The following is a 20,405-nucleotide window of genomic DNA, read 5'->3' as shown; positions in this document are numbered from 1 at the left end:
ATGCCCATGATCTGGGTACATGCAGTACCAGAATATAAGCTTCCGCCACTCTGCTTCACAGTAATCACTTGTGAGACTCCCTTGATTTTTCTTACCTCTTTATGTATAAAAGATTTTGAATAGCTTGATCCTGGGAATAGTTTTACAAAGTAGATCAATGTAACTTTAGATTGGACTGAATTGGATTTACCGGCAGTGGGAGTTAAATTTTCAGTCAAATCTCTGTCTTCTGGAGCCTCCCAGACAGATAATAGCACAGGGGCAGTGATTTATCATGCACTGCATTTACTGGAGAGCAGAAATTTACCCTCTCTATTGTTTCTCTTTCAAACCTTTTCATCTTTTCATCTGCATAGAAATAAGTGCAAAAAAGAAAAGGAAAGTGAAACGCAGTGCAGTTTTCAAGGGAGAGTTTGTCCTGGTGCTGCATTGTAGTGAAGTGTTTACTGCTTCTCAGGTCTCAGGGTGTGCCAAGTAGATTCATTCCACTGAAACTGCAGTGCCATTTTGTGAAGCACACAGCATATCAGCTTGGAATAGACCTCCTGAGCATTACGGTCCTCTGCCATACCATACAATCCCTTCCCAAAATGCAGTATCACCCATTTCCTTTCTGAAGAATGCAAACAAGTTAAGTAATGCATGTCTGTCCCAGAAGCATTCTTATTTAGGATCTTGCCATGATTTCTTGATTGCCAGACCCAGCCTGTCCAGGTTGAGAACCCTTGATCTTCATGAGAGCCCCCCTCACTGCTCACGGATGGGAAGTAGCCATCCCCTGAAGCTCTCCACCCAGATTGTTAAAGGCAAAATGTTCAGTGCAAATACAGAGAGCGGTAACAATGCTGTGTTTTTTCTTTTTATTTCATTCCAGGTTTCTGATTGTCTTGGGGTGTTTGATCTTAGCTGTCCTGACAACTTTCAAGGAGTATGAAACTGTTTCAGGAGACTGGCTCCTCTTGCTGGTAAGTGGACTGGCTGCTGCATCACCCTGGTAATGTCCTTGAATTGAAATCAGCCCCATCAGCAGTGGTGGAAACTTACTCCCAGCTCTGCATGCAATAGGATTTCTTCTGTTGGTCCTGGAGCAGTGACCGTACACTTACACATTGGAAAGTTCCCAGGCCACTGTCAACACCAACCGAGTAAAAGGGAAGTAAGGAAAGAGGAAGAATTCTAGCCTGAGACTTTTAAATAATGACTTTTCAGCATTTGCCTAACACTTCTACCATCAAAGTATCAATACATTTCCTAATGACCATGCCAGACCTGAGCACATTTGAAAACTCTTTTTTTGGGGATCATTCAACAAGTTTGATTCATTCTATAGTGTTCTACCAGTCCCAGCATTTCTTTCAAGGGAGGTCATCAGAATTGGACTCATGCTTGTGCCCAATAGCAGCATAACTGAAATTGTTGCGGGCAGTGCCTCCGATGACTATCCATGAGAGAACATGTATTTGCAGCCAATATATTCCTTTCTCTGTGTTTCCAGCATGCTTGTTTTATAAATGCTGGAGTTCATGGTCAAGACTGTATTTCTGTAGGCCTCCCATTTGGCAGAATAAAAAAATAGGGAAAATACCCTCCTTAAGTATAAACATGATGTATTAATCATTTTATGCAAATGACCCTAACAGAGAACTTCCTCTGTTCCCCTAGCTGTCGTGAAATAGAGAACACAACCTCTCACTTAACATGGCCTTGTAGAAAAGCATCCCTAGGGAAACTGCTCAGCAGAAGTAGTTCTGGGATCTCAATTTCCATTTCCCCTTGTACCCCCAGAGACATGTAGATCCGAGCAAGAACTAAATGCCAAAAGGAATGAAAGGTGAATTCCCCTTGCATGTTCCTTCCCAAAAAACGCCTGTATGAAAACACCCTCATCCCTTAGGGAATGTGAAACTTGCTTTTGGTCCCTGTTACCCTGCTTAGACCCATCTTTTCACATTTGAAAAAGCCTGAGGTTATTTTTCCTTCTCCTGTGCTTGCTTTTATGTGGCGCTCGGTGGTTTTCAGAAATGCCTAGCAGCTGTGGGTATGAGCATCAGGAAAAATCCCCCTTTCCTCCTTGCCAGCTATTCACAGAGAGGAAAAGTAACTGCGTGCCCCATGCTGCCCTTGGCCCATCTCCGCTGAGCACCTCAGAGAAGGTCTCTCCTCCCCATTCCCTCCCCATGCTTAGAAGAGTTCTTGAGCAAGGTGGAAAAGCCCATTCTTCCATGCACCAGAAATTTAAGGGAATAATATGTGCCTTAAATTTGTCTCATATATGCCTTTGTCATTGCCTTAAATTTATGACCATATGAATATACCGTACCCTGTCCCTGTCTCTATAGATATGGCTGCATGAACGAGCTGCTGGTGGGTAACCCCGGGTGTGGGTATATAGTGCACTGGGGACTTTGCAGTCAGCACTCACATATGTCTTCTCATTTTGTGTGAAACAGGAGGTCTTTTTGTGAAGTAATTGCCCTTCCGTTAAGGCAGGGTAAGCACTTCACATTTACCCAACAGCAGGGACACATCCTTTCTGCAGAATACTTACCAGGCTGTAAAGCTATGTCCTACTTTGCCTTGCCTCTTTCATAAACCTATATTCTCCTCCCCACTTTTTTTCTCTCTCTGTCTCTCACACACATACCCCAACACTTGCACCTCATCTGTTTCCTTCAGCTATATCCTTGTGTCCAGAATTACTGCAAAACTTGTTATGAGTCTAACAGTGTAGCTTATGTCTTTGATACAGGAAACTTTTGCCATTTTCATCTTTGGAGCAGAGTTTGCCTTAAGAATCTGGGCTGCTGGGTGTTGCTGTCGCTACAAAGGATGGAGAGGGAGACTCAAATTTGCCAGGAAGCCTTTGTGCATGCTGGGTAGGCGTATGCTCTCTACTACTGTTCCCTGTTATGTCCTTTTCCTTCTGAGCCAGTGTGGGGGGATGTCCAAGAACCAGTGAATGGCAGTGCAAAGAGCCCTGAAATTAGATCTGCCCTTTGGGCTAGGACCTGTGTCCTGCTTGGAGTAGTTATTTGAAGTACTCAGCAATAATGATTAATTTGAGAGACATTTGGGTAGCTGGTCAGTGAGGAAAAAATGGATCCTTCTACCATTCAAACACATTTTCCTTGTCCTGAGTCCCACTGCATTTTTCTTAAGGTCATCCCCAAATATACCTTGTCTGCTTTCAGTTTCAAACCGCTTCATATCCCAATCCTATACCATCTTCCCTAGTCCTCTTTCATATTCAAATGTTGTGTTTTACCTTCGTAATATTGGTCTGCATTTGCAAACAAGTATCTTTGTGATTTCATCCATGTTATTTTTCAGGCTTGGAAGGAACTGCCTATAACTCTCCATAAAACTACTCATGATTTATGTTTGAATCCCTTCCTAAAACTCCCCATTATGTCCACAAACCAACCAGCCAATATTTAGGAGCTCACTCTGCCCTAAGCAGCTGTCATGCGCATCCACATTCATTCACTGTTTTCAGGACTCCTTCATTTGTTTCAATGCTCTTCAGGCCAAGCGCTAGCTTTTTGTTCCTTATTTGTACAGCACATAGCACTCTGGGGAGCTGTGGTGTTGCAGCTATATGAATACATGTCACTCTATTCCCTCTCCCTCCTTTTGTTCATTTTGTGGGTCTAAAGGGTAGACAAAATTGGAACAAATTTTCCTTGTGCATCTGTGCTACTTTCAATCTAGTAGTGCTCCTTTGGGTGCTACTGTTGTATAAATACTTCTTATACTTTTAATAACATTGTGAAGGCAGTAGAGCATGTTGTGAGCAAGTGGGATACTGTCTCATGCCTTCTCGGTAAAAGTGTCATCTCACTTCTGAGAATGAATCTTCACTGATATCTGGGTAAAGAACAGAAAAGTTCCCACTGGATTTATTAATATCATCTTTTGGTTGGCACAAGTTTGTTTTGAGAATGATTGAAAGTGAAATCTGAAATCCATCCAGTGCCATTCTTTTTGACTGGAAATACAGTATGAAGACAATTTAAAGACTGAGTGCTCGGAGAATGTTTGAAGCCTTTTGGTACCACTTTTTTCTTGTATATGTATAGGACCAAAAAGCAGGGGGGAAACAAGGAAAAGAAAGAAAAAGAAATAAAACAAGAAGAAGTGATGTGATTTGCATTTCTAACCTCTTCAGTTGATCAGCAAATTGGCCCTGTGAGCACTTACAAAAAATTGTAGTACTGGCTTTGAGATTTTAATGGGAAAACTCAGCTAAAAGAACAAAATACTAGATGCACTATCAAAAACTGAATTTCTTATTTGCTGACCTGTTCACTATGGTGTTCCTGTGGGACAGATGAATTGAAGGTTGTTTTTCTGTCAGCATTTGGACACTGTTTCTGTGCATCCCTAAGCTAGCTCAGACAGTGTCTCAAGTCCGGTGCATTGATCTGTAAATAGATTACGAGGCTTTCTGGTGTGTTCTGTGCATGATGCCGACTGTGTGGCAGGTGCAGATATCTGTTTAATTGGCAAGAGAAGGCATTTTTTCAGGCAGCTTTAAAATTTTCCTAGGGAAATTTGCAGCACAACCAGATGGGATTAAGAAGCAGGTGATGGGGCCACTTTTGTTGGCAGGCTTTGTTCTTTTTGCCTTGCAGATATCTTTGTGCTGATTGCCTCAGTGCCAGTGGTTGCTGTTGGGAACCAAGGCAATGTTCTGGCCACATCTCTCAGAAGCCTCCGCTTCCTTCAGATCCTACGGATGCTCCGAATGGACAGGCGGGGCGGCACGTGGAAACTTTTGGGATCAGCCATTTGTGCACACAGCAAAGTAAGGGAGGAGCTTGCATGGCTCAGCTGGGTTTGGGGGAGTGACATAGAAGGGAAAGAGAGGGCATGCACAGGTACAGCAATGCCTTGGGATTATGTCTAGTAGTTCAAGCAATAGTTTTGTCCTTTCAGCTTTGTTCCTTCTTCCATTCTCTGAACAATTTCTGCCCTTGTTTTACCTTTCTCTACTCAATAGTGGTGCTGGGAAGTGACAAGAGAGTGTTCATTCCCACACTCTTTACAATAGGAATTTTGCCTTTACACTGAATGAGAGCAGGGACATCCCTTTAACGGTGAATTATGTTGAAATCTTTGACAGAAATGCCTCTGTAGTTGCAACATGTTTGTAGTGGCTTCTCAGACTTGTCTGATCAACAGATGGAGCAGGACTCCGGAGGGATGGAAAGAGGCTGGTTAGCAGAAAAGTGGTTTCAGAGGAAGCTACTGGTATAATTTCTGTTTGGAAGCATGGGTCAGACAATACAAAGATGCACACAGTGTGAACCCAGACAGACAAAATTTCTAAAATCGTCTTCACTTGGTATAAATTGATGCTATAGCCAGACATATCCTGTCTCGCACCAGACAGATATGTTCTGTTCTTGCATTTTCACCAAACATTATTACAAGTTAAAAACTATCTGCATAAAAATCCTCTCTAGATGAGATTTCTCATCTGCACAGGGTGTAGAAAAATTGCATATACTCTATGCTACATACTGCTTTTTCTTATCCATGAATGACATTCCTGACATTTTAGGGGTTTTTGAAAATTAAAATGCCAGCTGGCATAGCATAATTAGACTTTGATTCTTTGTAGTGGCTGATAGGGATACCCACCCTGCTTCATTTCATACCAGCTTCTGTTTCTTCCCCATATAAACTTGCTGCAAGGCAGGTGGTACATAAACACTTATGTCAAAAATGTTTCTCAGGAAACTGAGATCATGGAAGAAGTCTATGTGCCAAATACGTTGTTTAGAAATTGTTTAAGGCTTCATTGTGTGGGATTTCATTCAAATGTTCCTTGTTTGATTCCTCACCACCACCTTTTAGACCTCAGCTGGCTGAGGGAGATAAGAAGGGTTTGTGAGAACTTGGCTTTACTGGAGACACTAAAGAAACAATTTCGATAACAAGGTTAGCCAACAAATTTCCTTCTGTGGTTGCACACCAAAAATTAGCCAAGAAAGTTGATTTATCTCAAGACTCAATTATGAAATTGTCAGCTACAGCTTTTTTTTATTGTGCCCCCCCCCCCAAATGCAGTTCTCAGAAAACGAAAGGAACTGGAATATTGATTTTTTTACCCACTTTTGAAGAACTTTACCAAAAATGTTTCTGCTTTGTTTCAGACATTGCTGGGATTTTAAATTGGGTTGCCACCCCCCCACCTCAGTGGGATTAGCCACACACTCCACTTTAGTCACTCTCTCTAAAACAAAGAAGCTCAGGTTTTATTTTCACACAGAGGATTTTCAAGGTCTGCTCTTATTGCATCAATTCATGGTGAAAACAACATTCATGGTGGAACCTGCTTTGATATGCCTAAAGAGAAGGAACTGCATCCTGCAGCCTTGGCTCTCTGGAGGTAGGGAGAGGGCAGAGCTGTTGATTTGCTTGCCAAGACTGACCAAGCCCAGGGGCAGCAGGAATGGGAAGAGTCAAGGTCAGGGACAGAGCCCTGTAGCGCCCTGTGTCATGGGTACAGCCAAGCCCTTAACCCAGCTTTATGCAGAACTACAACTGCAGATTGCTCCAAGCTGTTCCCAAGGAAGATGCCATGTAAGGGCTAATTCTTGTAAATCTCTGCACTAATTCCCAGTAAGTGCTGAGCTGGACTGGTCATGGACTGTGTCCAAGCCAGCGGCGACAGCTCTGCTGTTATCTTTCGCGCTTCTCTCTTCTCCTGATGTTTACTCTGCTACTGTGGGTATTGAGACTTTTCAGCCCCTCCATTGTCCATCTATTTCTTTTGCAGGAACTCATCACTGCTTGGTATATCGGGTTCCTGACGCTCATCCTGTCGTCGTTTCTTGTTTATCTGGTTGAAAAAGATGTTCCTGAAAAGGATGCTAATGGGGTGGAGATGAAGGAAGAGTTTGAAACCTATGCAGATGCACTGTGGTGGGGGCTGGTAAGTGACTCAAAAAATACCTTATCCCCTCCTTAAAAACTTTGTATCCAAGAAGAGAAAGTATTGATGTTAGGGATTACTGTATAAGTGCTGCTAAATTTGGGTGAGAGGCATGTTACTGGCATAACATTACCAAAGTAGGGATGCCCCTACAACCAATTAACTGAACTTATATCCCTGTTGATTTTCAGTCAGACAAAGGCTGAAAGGAGGTGCTTAAACCTTCTTCAGAAATCAGCCTATGCTCCTGGCTTCTGGGAAACCTCTTTTCTAGTGGAGTGTCTCTTCAGGTATAACTGCACTGGCAGAGCCTATGTCTATGGGAGGACTAGCTCTCATGACAGCAGTATCCTGCCTGTGAGAGCTATGTCCCTCAGAAAATGGGAAAAACAGAGCTGGCCAATGGACTGTTCTGTTGGGCTAGCAAAGTGCGTCAAAGGTTTGGGCAGTATAGGTAGTCGCTCATGGAAGTTTGGTCCATAAGGAGCCAATGACTGAGGATGTCTCTGGATTCAGATGCAGGAAATAATAGAAAAATGTTTCTGGAAAGGATAACTCAACAATTGTCTTGTTACATGCATTCCCCCAAATCACTCAAAGAATGCTGTTGGTGGTAGGATACTGAGCAAGAGGCACATTTAATACATCTCTTCTTGTCCGTTCTGATGCAGAGAGGAGTATTGGTTTGCAACACTACTCATTTGATCACAAAATTTTCCTGCCACCTGGTAGAGAGAATTCATGTTGCTTTGCTACCAATAGTTAGGGGAGTCTATATCATGCTGTGACTAAAATTCAGCAGCATATTTTTTATTTAATGCAGTTCACTCATAAATGGCAAGATCCCTCCCCCTTACTATTAATCAAAATGTCACTTGTTGCATGCAACACCTGGATATTTTCATATCCTTTCATATCTAGGACAGTTAGGTAGAGTCTCACTAGTGAGAAAATGTACACAGTTGGAAGTCAGCAATTGTGCAGGAAAGGAGTAAGTTTTCACAAAGTCATCTTTGTTTTAAAAAGACTGGGACTTCAGAGACAGGTAGTCCTGACCAGTTGCTAAAGCTCTGCAAGCTGTTAACTGCCAAGTCCCACTCCTAACTGTGCGCTGATGGGGAGCAGGAGACTGACTCTGCATGCAATGTCACGTGGAGTTCCCTCTCAGCAAATGCATCCTAGAAAGGCAGCTGCTTTAAGACTAAATCCATTGTCCATGGTGCAATGCCTCTGGACTATGATGCCATTAAAAAAAAAATTGGTTGGCCCATTGTCAAGATCCTATTTCAAGAAGGTGTGCATAAGCACCCATAGAGCTAAGTGGGTTATGCTGGTTTCATGATGACATTTAAAGCAGATCTGTTGGCTTTTTTTTTTCTTATGGGAAGTCCTGGTCATTCTGCCCACAGATCACCCTTGCTACGATTGGGTATGGTGACAAGACCCCCAAAACATGGGAGGGACGGCTGATTGCAGCTACATTCTCTCTCATTGGAGTGTCTTTCTTTGCTCTTCCTGCAGTAAGTACTTTTCCCCTCCTCTGTTAGCCATAGCCCTGTGCTATGCCCTTGCATAAAGAAGGTAAAGTGATCAAAACTGCCAGTGGAATCAAAATCCCTTTTTAAGACGTGATTCAGACACTTGAGCTGGTCTATATCAGTAAATCAAACTCCTTTCTTCCTAATTTTGCATAGAGCCTATTTGGAATAGTATGTCACCACGATACTCCTCGAACCGTGTGTGGGCATTGTCTGGGACAGTGCTAGCTGGCACAGGACAAAATTAATCCGGGAAGTGAACACTCTGGGAAATCACAGGGCAGTTCATGAGCCTCTACCCTGGCTCAGTTTAGTTTACTGGTATTGACATAGCCACGCAACACTTATTTTTAAAGGATTTGAGGCCTGTTGTTTTAATAATTAGGGTTGGGCCCATCTTACCCAGCTCTAAACACTTGCAAGACAGAGATCTACATCTGAGTGATCATCACAGGCCAGTGGTCATCCTTTATAACCAGTGCAGCTCTGCAGAGCATTTCATCTCACCTGTTTCCCTTTTTTCCTAGAGAAGATCTCTGACACCACCACAGAAGTGCTGTTTCTACCCACTAAGACTAAAGGGAATTTAGATAGCAGGTGACAGTACAGGTATTTTTGATCTAGCCAGGTGAATCCTACTCTGGCTGCTTAAGAAATGATCTCTAAATTGCTTTTGAAAGTATATTTGTTCTGTTGTGTTACATAGGCCAAATAGTTGCCTTCTCTACAAAGTCCTCAGGTAAGAATAAGACAAGATCTGGGTGAGATGGACCAAACAGCAACTGAAACAATCCCAAGTCCAGATTTTAGGATATTTTTCCTTTAGATCGAGACTTGGAAAGAATTTCACAGAGGATGGGAAGTCCCACACACCCAAATCCAGAGTATGGTTAGCATAGCTCTTTTATCCCACAAGCAGAGTTTCACTCTACCCTGAGTGGAAAGTAATACACCACCTGGAGACCTCCAGCCTGGAAAGGCAGTAGACATTCAACGAGTCTGTTGTGGACCTTAAAATTATTTGGTGTGGCCTGTGGCCCTTGAGAGGATCATGACAAACTCATTGTCTCATGAGCACAGCAGTGGGAAAGGCATGCTGTACTGCACAAAGGTCCCATGTAGCCATATCCATCTCCATCTACAGACCTGTTTCCTCTCATTATTAATCCATTTTTTCTGTGTAAGAAATGTCTAAAATATTGCATCACTCTATGCTTTCAGGGCATTTTGGGGTCAGGGCTGGCACTGAAGGTCCAGGAGCAACACCGTCAAAAACATTTTGAGAAAAGAAGAAAGCCAGCAGCTGAACTCATTCAGGTTTGCAGCTACTTATCTCCTCCTTGAAAGTGTTGTGTATGAAGACTGCTGCATCATGTTAACAAGGGCCACCGCTTCCTCCCTGCCCAAATTCTCGTTTCCCATTGTGGGAGGGGAGAATCTGTGTTTGTAAAGGAGTCAGTTTTTTCACATTAAGCTAGATAATCTAGTGGTCCTTGCAGTTTTTGAGGAATCTTTCAACTTCCAGAATATCTTTCAGAAGAACAGTGTCTTTAGAAGAAAGGGTCTCATCTGCTAGCTTCTGGAAACCAACCAACTTCTGCATCAGTGCCACGATATCACAGAAAACAAGCTGTCAAAAACATATTCTTTCCAAAATCCAGGTTTTGTTATTTCCCTTGAGAGAGTTCTTTTATGTGCAAACAAAGTTATGTTGCTATTGATGTGAAAACAGCAAGAGAAATAACACAATAGAAACTGACAGTTTCAATCAAGGCAAATGACATACACAGTGGATGTGGTTTGTAAAAACAGAAACACACCCTGGATCTCCTGTTATGCCACTGGACAATCAGAGGATTCAATGCGAAGAGACTCCTTAGCTCACTTGGACTTTGTTATGAATTCAGAAAATTAAGCTTAAAATTACTAGTCAGGGGACTGACAAATTTGACAGTGTTACTCTTAGTAGGTGTGGAGCGCACCCTGATGGCAGTGAAGTAAACTGCAGCATTTACACAGAGGGACACACAAAGTTTCTGTGAGATCAGATGGAAGCATTGGTGCTCAGGATCAGACCAGTCCTCAGGAGAAACAGGCTGAGTGGCTTCTTATGCTGTTCTCATTAAAAACACTAGCAAACAGAAGGGGCTGCAGGGATGAGTTGTGAATTGAATTCACCTTTTAAATTAAAGCATCTCCACTTATCAGGTAGCTAATTTAGCTACAGTATTGTTTAGTTATGTGCTTAGAGAATTTTCATTGGACCTGAATGCTGAAATAGAAAATTGCTCAGGAAAATTTCCTCTGATGGTACATTAGATAGTAAACTAGCTTAAGCACTTCCAGAAATATTGGACAAGTCCAGCAGTGCTTGAAGCTCTTTTAGACATACCAGACAGAAGAATAAAACCAGTTTAATCAAATGTAATATCTCCTTGATGTTGGTGGTTCTGTCCATGTCCTGCCTCCTTTAACAGTCCTCCCAGATCATAAGCCAGTGTCAATAATTTTGCCATATAGTAACACTCATTCAGTATGGCTGATTAGTAATTAATTTCCAGATAGTCAGTCAGGTGCATCATTATGTTCTTTGAAACAATCTGGCTGCTGTCAGCCTGGGGAATAGCTTTACCTAACACTAATTATTTCCTCTCCTTTGTACTTCAGGCTGCCTGGAGATACTATGCTACTAACCCCAACAGGATTGATCTAGTTGCTACCTGGAGGTTTTATGAATCAATTGTATCATTTCCATTTTTCAGGTAAGTGCATTGTCCACCTCTCCATCATAATTTTCTGTGAAGTATAAGTCAGGGCAGGAAACATAAACTTTATATATATATTAGCGAGGCTTTTGTAGGAAACAGATAATTGCCAGTTAACTTCCTGGCTGAGAATGAAAAGCATGTTTTTGGCTTCTGGATCCATTTCTTCTCCCTTCCCCTGGTGGGATGTAACAGGGGCACATGGATAACTACATCAGTGGCTCTCATGTTGGCATTAAATAAAGGAGAAGGCTGCGTCACCATCAGCTTCCCTTTGTAACGCTCTGGAGTTTATTGCCCTGGAAATCTCAATTTCTCCCTCTGTAATTTTGATCCTGATAAAGTTTTATCCCGGATTTCAGAGGTGCCTGTATGTCTCACACCCTCTATGATGCAGTTGTGTATTTTAAGATACAGGCTATGCTGAAAATTCTTACTTTTCCTTCTTTAATTCAACTAGTCTGAGAATTGTGTTGTTCACAGAGGCGGCCATGGCATGTGAACATAATTAATGCTTGTTAAATGCTTCTCTTTTGGCAACACTAATTGCTCAAGGGGATGGTTCAGTGGAGGACAGCCAAAGCATGTTTAAAACTGTCTTCCACTGGAACTATGAACTGAAGGTTCACAAGAAAACTTTTCTGGGGAGCTGGGGTCATGGTTTTATTTTAATAACCACTTCTGAGTTCAGTGGAAAGCGTTCCATAAAGACATTCAGACTTAATGGATGCTCATATGTTTATGGATATGAGTCTGTCTGATCCTCACTTTTCTTGCCTGTCAGACAGGCACCTTCCTCACCTTGAGGTCTTAAGATTTTAAAATGTTGTCCCTATGAAAGCCAAGACTTTTAGCTATAGACTATCAGCTGCTAATAATGGGCATTACTTACCCAAGTTTGTGCTTTAAACTTTCATTCTGGACTTGCTGTTATACCTCATTCTGAAAAAAAGTGCCCTTAAACTACCGCTCAGCTCAAACAGAGGTCTCCACATGTAAGTTGTGCTCACTGTACTAACACTGCAGCTCCAGCTGTTGCTCAAACCTGATTTGAAGAAACAGTTCAAGCTCCTGCCTTCACAACGGGCAAATTACAAATGCTAAATCTTTCTTTGTTTTATTCACAATGTATTCCTTTAGGATTGATTTCATGTACATCAAAAAGGAAATTTCTAAGAAAAAAGTGTTTAATTAAGTCTCAGTACATTTCTTTCCTTTCCTCTATCCCTTCTCAGTCTATCTATTCCCACATTATCCATTATAGAGTCATTTCTAGAGGGTTTCTTCACCTCAGATTTTGTTCAGAGAATAATTCTCAGGCTCTCCTGGAGTCTAGACTCATTACTGTGACTTCAAGCTTGTTCATTGTATGTAGGTTCTTCTGTGATTCAAATGCGACCTGAAATTTAATAGGTGTTTTGCAAATAAGGTCCTGGGAGAGAGGGCAAGGGAGTTCACTTCCCACCAAAGACTGGATTGCCGGTCTAAGCGTCACAGATTGGTTTCAGGAACCTATATCACTTTCTTTGCTTTATGGCTTGTTGAAAATGTAGCTTTTATTCTGCTGTCAGTTATGATCACAGAACAAAAGAGGTATAAACTATTAGCAACAGGTTAGTAATTTACGTTCAAAAAATCTACTGAATTTATTATGTCTTTATTCTCTCCTTGCTTTCTTGTATTGCTTCCTCTCTTCTATAAAAGGAAAGAGCAATTGGATGGTACTGCCAGGTATGTAGCTGCTATTATTATAGCCTTGTTTTAATACAGTTATTGGAGGATGCAGGTTAAATGGTTCTTTGTGGATTCATGACCTGTTAACCAAAACATGCTACTAACACCACAGGTAGTCATTAAAAATGATTAACCAATCCATTTCCTAATTGCTTGCTTTTCTCCCAATTTAACAACACAGCTAAAATGCTAATCGTACAAAAGCAGTGTTGCTTGCTGATTGTCTGTAAACAGCTTTATTGTTTGTTATGAATAATCATGGTCTAGATTTCTCCTGATCCATGCCATAGAGTCAGGGTTTAGCATCCAGATCATTCTGGGGTGAATTTAAAGTTCTGCTTCATGTTATTGCTCAACAGTCCTGCGCAGAGCAATGTTGTGGTGTAAGGGACCAAGTCTATATCGATTCACCATGTGCAAAGATTTCTTCACGATAAATAGTAAGATGGATGGCTAAGATGGATCAGCAGGATAGTCAGTCTCTCTGGCAGTACTAAAAAGGCTACATTAGGTTTGAGGCCTTGGTCCCACCCCTCCTGAAACAGATGGGAAAGCTCCCAGTCACTTTGGGGAATTTACAAGCAAAGAGAACGAAGGAATCGTCAATCCTAATACTGGTCAGTCACTGATGACTACAGCAGAGCAATCATTCCCAGTCAACCTGCAAGGTCTCAAATGGAAATGATATATTTATAAACCCCTCCAGCTAAGTTGCAGATTCAAAAGCACATAAAATAATTCAACCTCTTAGGTTGAAAATGTGAAATACTTAATGCTAAACTTCTATCAATGGATCACCCACAATGAAAGTCAATAGCAATTAAAGGATAAATGGTTCCACAGACTCGTGCCGAAGCTATTTCCATTTGCATCCACATTTACAATGGAGAGAAAAAGAGTAAGAATTGTAGAAAAATTTGAAAACTGTTAGTCAGAAGTCAGGCCTGGGTTCCAGTCCCTGGCCTGATGAAAAGTTATCTTTTCGGTTTTTTACACATTTCATGCAACACATGACAGCTTCACTAAAGGAAGCTGAAAAAAACCCAGATTTACACTTGCTGTTCTATGCATTTGGGGGGATCAAACCTCCTTTAACATGAAAGAAAAACCTATATCAAATTTTCTTACAATACAGGCAAGTGCTGTAGTGCCAAGTTATTGGGAAAAGATGACTTCCTCCTCCTGCCACCATTATCACGAGCTAATCTGCTCCTCTTCAAAGACTGCCTGGAGGGGAGTTACCTCATTTGTGAGCCCTCATGAACCTTAAGTACTATACATCCATGACACTGCCCAGGCTAAACAGTCATGAGCAAGCTCACTTGCATTAATGTAGATGTCTGGAGATTTTAGCCACCTCCAGTGCTAGCAGGAGCTGAATTTTGGCCCTTAATATGTAGGAGAGAGCTTAGGAGCTGAAATCCTTTTGAGTATGTAACTCCATACCTTGAGCCAAAACGTGTTCTGACTCAGATGCAGCAGCAGATTAAAATTAGACAAGTGAATGATTGCTGCAGTTTGCTGTTGGTCACAGCCCCCCTAGAGAAGCTCCCGCACCTGCAGTGACAGAACAGTTCATGGAGTAGCTTCTGAGTTACTGTATCTTTCAGGCCAGTAGTAGAAGTCATTTTATGTTGATGCACTGTATTAAAAATGGAAAAGTACGACTCACAGCTCAAAATCTTTAAAACTGTAATCCCAAGGCCCATCTTGCTTTTATGTTGTTATATATGTAATAACCTTCAGCAAAATAATCAGTAAAACTGCATTGGAGCCTTCCTGTTAGCAGGACTGTGTTTATGGAAATAAGCATTCAATAAGAGGGATTGGAAACCCTCCAGGTAATCAGACAAATGATGGTACTTGTGGGAGCATCCACTGACTTCAGTAGACATGGGACTGAGCCATAAAATCTGGTTGTTTTGACAGTCCCACCTCCCATTTCTCATAAAACTCTTATTTACAGACCAGATAATTAAAAAAAAAAAAAAATTCCTCTTCCTCCTACAGTGATTTAGTATAGAAAGTATTACTCGTACTCCACTGCAGTTTGCATTTAAGGCTGTATTGAAATAAATGAGCACTAAGGGAATGCAGTCCTACTGGAGAGAAGAGCCCATAAGTGCACTCAGTCTCCAGGTTCTTGGATCAGTTAAGTACTTAATGGGAAAGCTGTAGTAATAAACCGCATTGTCTGAACGGTGGTTGATAAAGGAGAGAGAAGAATTGGTCCAAAGCTTTCCCAGAAGAGTGGGAAAATTTAACTAGCTAATAAACTAGAAAGGAGGCCTGGCTGTGTGAAAATTTGAGGATGGGTAGTGCTTTAAGTGGCAGGGTTTCTCTTCAGTGATGTGAAAGCTCTTTAGGAAACCCAGAGTCGTAGAGTTGAACTCTGTGACAGATCCTTCTAGGATCTCTCCTCGGAAGCAGGACCTCGCATCATGACAAAGTCACAGCTAGATGTGGCTCCTTGCTCTTAGACCATTTGGGAAAAACACAGGGGAGATAACAGAGTGGAAAAGTCCATTTCAGAAGTTGGATCCCAAGGCAAGGCTGCAGGGAAGGACTTGTGATAGTAGAAAGCCGATTAAAGTTTGGCAGCAGCCCAAGGTTTTATTGAAGCTCCCTTTAAACTAAAACTGTGAAGATGTGAGATATGACGAAGAGCACATTGGACTACCTTTGAACTAGACAGTAGGCCAAGTCCTGTAAGCAGTGAAGGGAATTGGTACATATGATGCTGCTCTGTTAAGAATAGCATTTTCCCTACATGCCCTGTATAGTCCCCCAAACCAGGAGGAACTGGGGCTGTGCTATTCATTGCTCACTGGTGGGGAGTTTAGTGACTTCATGCCAGAGGTGCCACTAGCTTTTTCTTCCTTAATCAATGCCTAAATCTACCAGCCCATGAAATCTCAGATAGCGATTGCTCTTCTGCATGTATTGCAAAGCCTTTTCATCTGTTCAGCTCCCAAGAAGGAAGATTTCTGAGAAAGAGATATTAATGCTTATTTCTGCTGGAGTGCGGCAAATCATTCGGTAAACATTTGGGTGCCCGACTTACATTTAAGGTGGGCCTTTGCTTGATGGACATATTGTTTATTTTGAACCAACTTTTTATGTCTATGTTTGAAGAATGAATTGTGGGCCTGATTTTTCAGCGCTGTTGTTAGCAGCTGTTCCACTGATTTTGACTAGCGTCAAAGCTTTGACACTTGCATATACAAGCACTTTAGCAAAGGATTTTGAACTTTCTCCTAGGGTCTTGCTCCTAATTAGCATTGTCCAACTGTAGAACTAGACATCAGGAGAGCATTTTCATTCCTAGATCTATTATTATTTGATTGCAGAAAAGTAATTTATCTCTGTTTCATTATCTCTAAAAGATAAATAGTATTTCTCTGCCTTTGGAAAGTTGGTTTGATTTTTTTTAAGTGGCAGAATTGGTGCTAGTCCTTCCTATTATGTGAGTATGAAAGAATGCATATGATGTGGTGCATTTTTGTATTGCCAGTAGTAACAGCATAATGAAAATAAAATCATACTTTGCAAGGTGGAAAATTTCAGCCAGCTTTTCTTCTTAATACACCTGCCCAAAACAGGAAGGAGAAAAAAAGCCACTCTGATCTTCACACTTCATTAACTACAAACGAAAGGCTGTTCCCATTCTTCTTCATAGAGCTTTTCATGGGTATTCATTAACCTCGCATCTTAATAACTTTTCTTCACTTTACAGTAATGTCATGTTTAGTAGGGAGTCATTCTTTGGATCAAGCCTCACAAGAAAACTTAGGTATATACATTCAAGTAACAATTGAGCCTTACTCTTTTCGTATTTCTTGCATGCCATTCTCTGCCTGCACTTTCTGTTTTTACTACAGTAGTTCATCTAACCACCATAAAAAGTAAGGTGCGATAAGACTGAAAATTTATTTAAGCATTAAAAGAAAGTTGCATGACCTTGCAGATAGATCATTGTTCCGCTGTTCAGAAAACATGGGATCTAATCCTGGCTCTGCCAACAATCTGCTTAGAAACAAGCGCTTTTCTCTGTTTCCATAGAAGGGGAATGATACTAACCTACTCTGCAAATCATTTAGAAATTTATTGTAAGAAAAATACGCTGTAAGAGCTAAGTACTGTTCCTTATGTAGTCCCAACCCTGTCAACACAAATTCATGCGAGTTACTTTGCATATGAGTTCAGTGGAACACCATCTCCACATGTGTATTTGTAGGTTCTGGTTCAGCAAATGGAAAACAAGTGGATGCTTTTGATCATCTGAATAAAGTCAATAACATGCTTAAATATCTTGCTGAACTGTGACCTAAGATGTGGGGCAAGAACTTTATCGTCCTGCAAAGAGACATAGAAATAATTTGTGGCATTTCAGGAATCTGAAAGACACTTCATCAGAAATAATAATATTTTGCCTAAATTGTCAAGCATTTTATTCTACGCCACACAAACACCTTGCCGTCATTCAACTTTAGCTCATCATTCTCATTCCCACTTCATTCCACAAACATGAAATCATCAACACACGACTAAGCTTTTCTAGCCTAAGCTCTTCCACTTTTGGTGAGCTGCTAGTGAATCACTCTATTTTTTAATTGGATGATTGGCCTCTGCATAATAGTCAAGAGATTGATTTTGCAGTTTAGTTTGCTTTCCAGTGGTTGATACATGGAGATACGTTCACTGCAAAGTAAAGAGTGTGTCAACATCCATATCGTTTCTACCTACATTGCTGGCTGCATCCATTGGTGAAAAATATCCATCCTATTTTCACAAAGAATTGAACTTGGATTTTTCTCCCCATGGATTTGTGTCACATTGCTTTTTTTTACCCATTTCCAATCACTTTAGAAAGTGTGGATGAGAAGAGGGGCTAAGCAAAGGCCCTTATTATGCATAAGGGCTCTTTCTCTTTCTGAAGGGCATCAAAGTTGAGCCCAAATTAGGACTTGTGTTCATGTTTCTGGGCAAATAATCTGGATGGTAGGTGAGTTTGGATTTAGAGTCACGCCTACACTTAAATACCCATGAGGACATACACCACTAAAGAGTGTGGAAATTGGTTGGCTTAAAAGGGATGTTTCCTCCTCAGACATTAGAAACTTGCAGATTTAGACCTCAAGATTCAGGGTGCAAAGTGGCTTTTTAAATGAAGACATTAGTTGTCAAGAAGTTGCAGTCCATTATTTTGAGTCTGAACATTTTTGTGAGGTCCTCTCTATAGAAAAGACTGTTACCTGATGAAAGGGAAAGCTGATTAGCCAAAGTTCGGAAGTACCTTGGAAGTGCAGAATGCTCTTTGGTTTATATTAAGAAAATTCATGGAGTCTGAGATCAGTTGAACATGTTCACTGCAGGATTCATGGCTGTCGTCATAACATTAGTTTTTGTGCTAATTTCTGTTGGGAATAGTTCAAAGCAGAATACTTCTGGAAATTTCATTCAGAATGTTTGATTTTCCAAAGCTAAGTTCACCCATATAGATACAGCTGATAATGTACTAAAATACTGGAGCAAATGTGACTGCCTTTTGCTTCCAGTTACTTGAGATCAACTAAATCTAGTGATTAGCTAAACTGCAAAAAATATGGAAAAATTTCCTGATTATTATTAGTCCTTGTTAGGTGAAAGTGGTAAATACATGGAAGAGGGCTATGTTTGATTCACTGTTAGCATTAATTCATTATTTTTCTTCTCATACATGTACCATTTGTTTATGAAACTACAATACTAGGCAAAGCACAGAGAGGAGAGTATCTGGCTTGCATGATGGGATGTAACTGCACTATTTCCTTGCATGACTGTTTCTGGAAAAGTATTTCTAGTTCAGTGGTTCCCACTCTCTTCTGAGCAACAGTAAAACATCTGCTGCAGAAGCCAGCCATCTCTTGTATATTCAGCCACCAAATTCATCTCTCAGATGGTCTGAAATAATTCCCACTGCTCTTGGGGAACAAGAATCTGAGAGCTGAATTTTTCTTTGGGTAGGAAGCTTTCAAGCCAAACTGTCAGCACTGCTTCTGCCTTTCTCCCTTTATGTTGGTCTGTATCTACCACAGAGTTAAGGAGTTCTCATCCTGGGACTCCAAAGACAAAGGTTTTGGGAAAATTTTTATTCCACCACAAGGGAGAAGATGCAATAGCATGCAAGACAAGCAATGGTGACATATCCCAAGTTAGTCAGAGAAACTACTCTGAACATTTATCAGCATGTTTGGGATGTATTTGAATCCCCCACCCCCCCAGTTTCTGGAATTGCGCTGGAAGTCGGGAATCACATTTTATTGAATGTAAGGAAGCCAAATGAAGTGGGACCACTGTCCCAAGGGGAGGAAGAGTAGCTAATATCAGTAGGAGGATTCTGAAAGACAAGCAGCAGTACATGAACCTGTGGGTGGGAACCACTGTCCTAGCCACTCTCATGAAGGATGATGTGATCTGCGCATGCTTCATACTCTGAGACTGAGCCATGCGCATGCTGTTTTAATGAAGGAGATTGTGTCATGAGAACCAATGTTTCCTAAGTCTTTTTAAAAAGCACAATGAAAACAAAAACCCCAGCAGACCCAGGTTTCATCCCTTGGAAATGAGAATAAAGTTAATTTTTTTTTTTCTGATGACAGCTAGTCATTATCTGGAAAGAAGCTTGGGTTTTGTTTTGGTTTTTTTCTTTTGTATACAACATACTGTTGTATTTTTTCATGTGAAGCTGATGAATTATTTTCTGATGATTCTACTGCTCTGGCTGCCTGGATATAAAAATTGTCTATATTTGTTGCATAAACATACTGTTATGAATCTGAATGTTACTTTAAGGGTTAATCATCAGGATTCAATTAATGAGAAAGGCTTCGGCTCAGGTAACTTTAACTTAGACTAGAGACCTGATTTTTTTAAATGACTTCTTATTTAGATCTTTCTGTAGTCAATAACAAGAGACAAGGTTCCCCAGCTGTAAAGTCATCCCAAACTGAAATGGAGCTGAACTGCACTCTATAAGTTGATAACTTCCCACTGATTATAGAAAAGGGTCTAAAGATTAACCTTAGACAGGACATTTAACTTTTTAACCAGCTTATGACAGATAAGATGACTTCTAGCTCCTAAACCTAAGATGCTCAAGCAACAGTCTTGGGACAACGGTTTGCTCCTAAACTGACACTTATCAATGCGGATAGTTGAGAAACTCCCTAGAAAGAGAATTTGGGAATGCTTTTGGTTCATATTATCTACCTTAAACCCCACCCCACAAAAAAACCCAAAAAACCCCAAACCAATACAAAAACCCCAACCCCCCAAAAAACAACAATAAAAAAACCCAAACCCCAAACAACAACAACAAAAACCCACAAATGAGCGTGCCTACATATGCAGTGGAAAATATCACTACAAATAAGTGGCTTTGTG

At 41.0% G+C, this 20,405-nt stretch overlaps 1 protein-coding gene across 3 annotated transcripts in view; it reads left to right on the top strand.

The window, feature by feature from the left end:
* Positions 1-20,405, top strand: part of KCNQ3 (potassium voltage-gated channel subfamily Q member 3) — a 209,057-nt gene that overhangs the window by 168,322 nt on the left and 20,330 nt on the right. For 2 of the 3 annotated variants that reach the window (XR_011324143.1, XM_069780082.1), the window contains exons 2-9: positions 875-965; positions 2,750-2,876; positions 4,635-4,807; positions 6,788-6,943; positions 8,353-8,463; positions 9,703-9,798; positions 11,149-11,243; positions 12,951-12,977. Coding sequence is in view for 2 of the 3 variants with exons in the window: in XM_069780082.1 (XP_069636183.1) it covers positions 875-965; positions 2,750-2,876; positions 4,635-4,807; positions 6,788-6,943; positions 8,353-8,463; positions 9,703-9,798; positions 11,149-11,243; positions 12,951-12,977 (876 nt within the window). In the remaining variant the exon portion in view is untranslated. The remainder of the gene's footprint in view (positions 1-874; positions 966-2,749; positions 2,877-4,634; positions 4,808-6,787; positions 6,944-8,352; positions 8,464-9,702; positions 9,799-11,148; positions 11,244-12,950; positions 12,978-20,405) is intronic. The other variant, XM_069780083.1, reaches the window with a different exon arrangement.

This window comes from Haliaeetus albicilla, chromosome 3 (assembly GCF_947461875.1).
Source record: "Haliaeetus albicilla chromosome 3, bHalAlb1.1, whole genome shotgun sequence".
Lineage (NCBI taxonomy): Eukaryota > Metazoa > Chordata > Aves > Accipitriformes > Accipitridae > Haliaeetus > Haliaeetus albicilla.
This window is presented reverse-complemented; position numbering and strand designations above follow the sequence as displayed.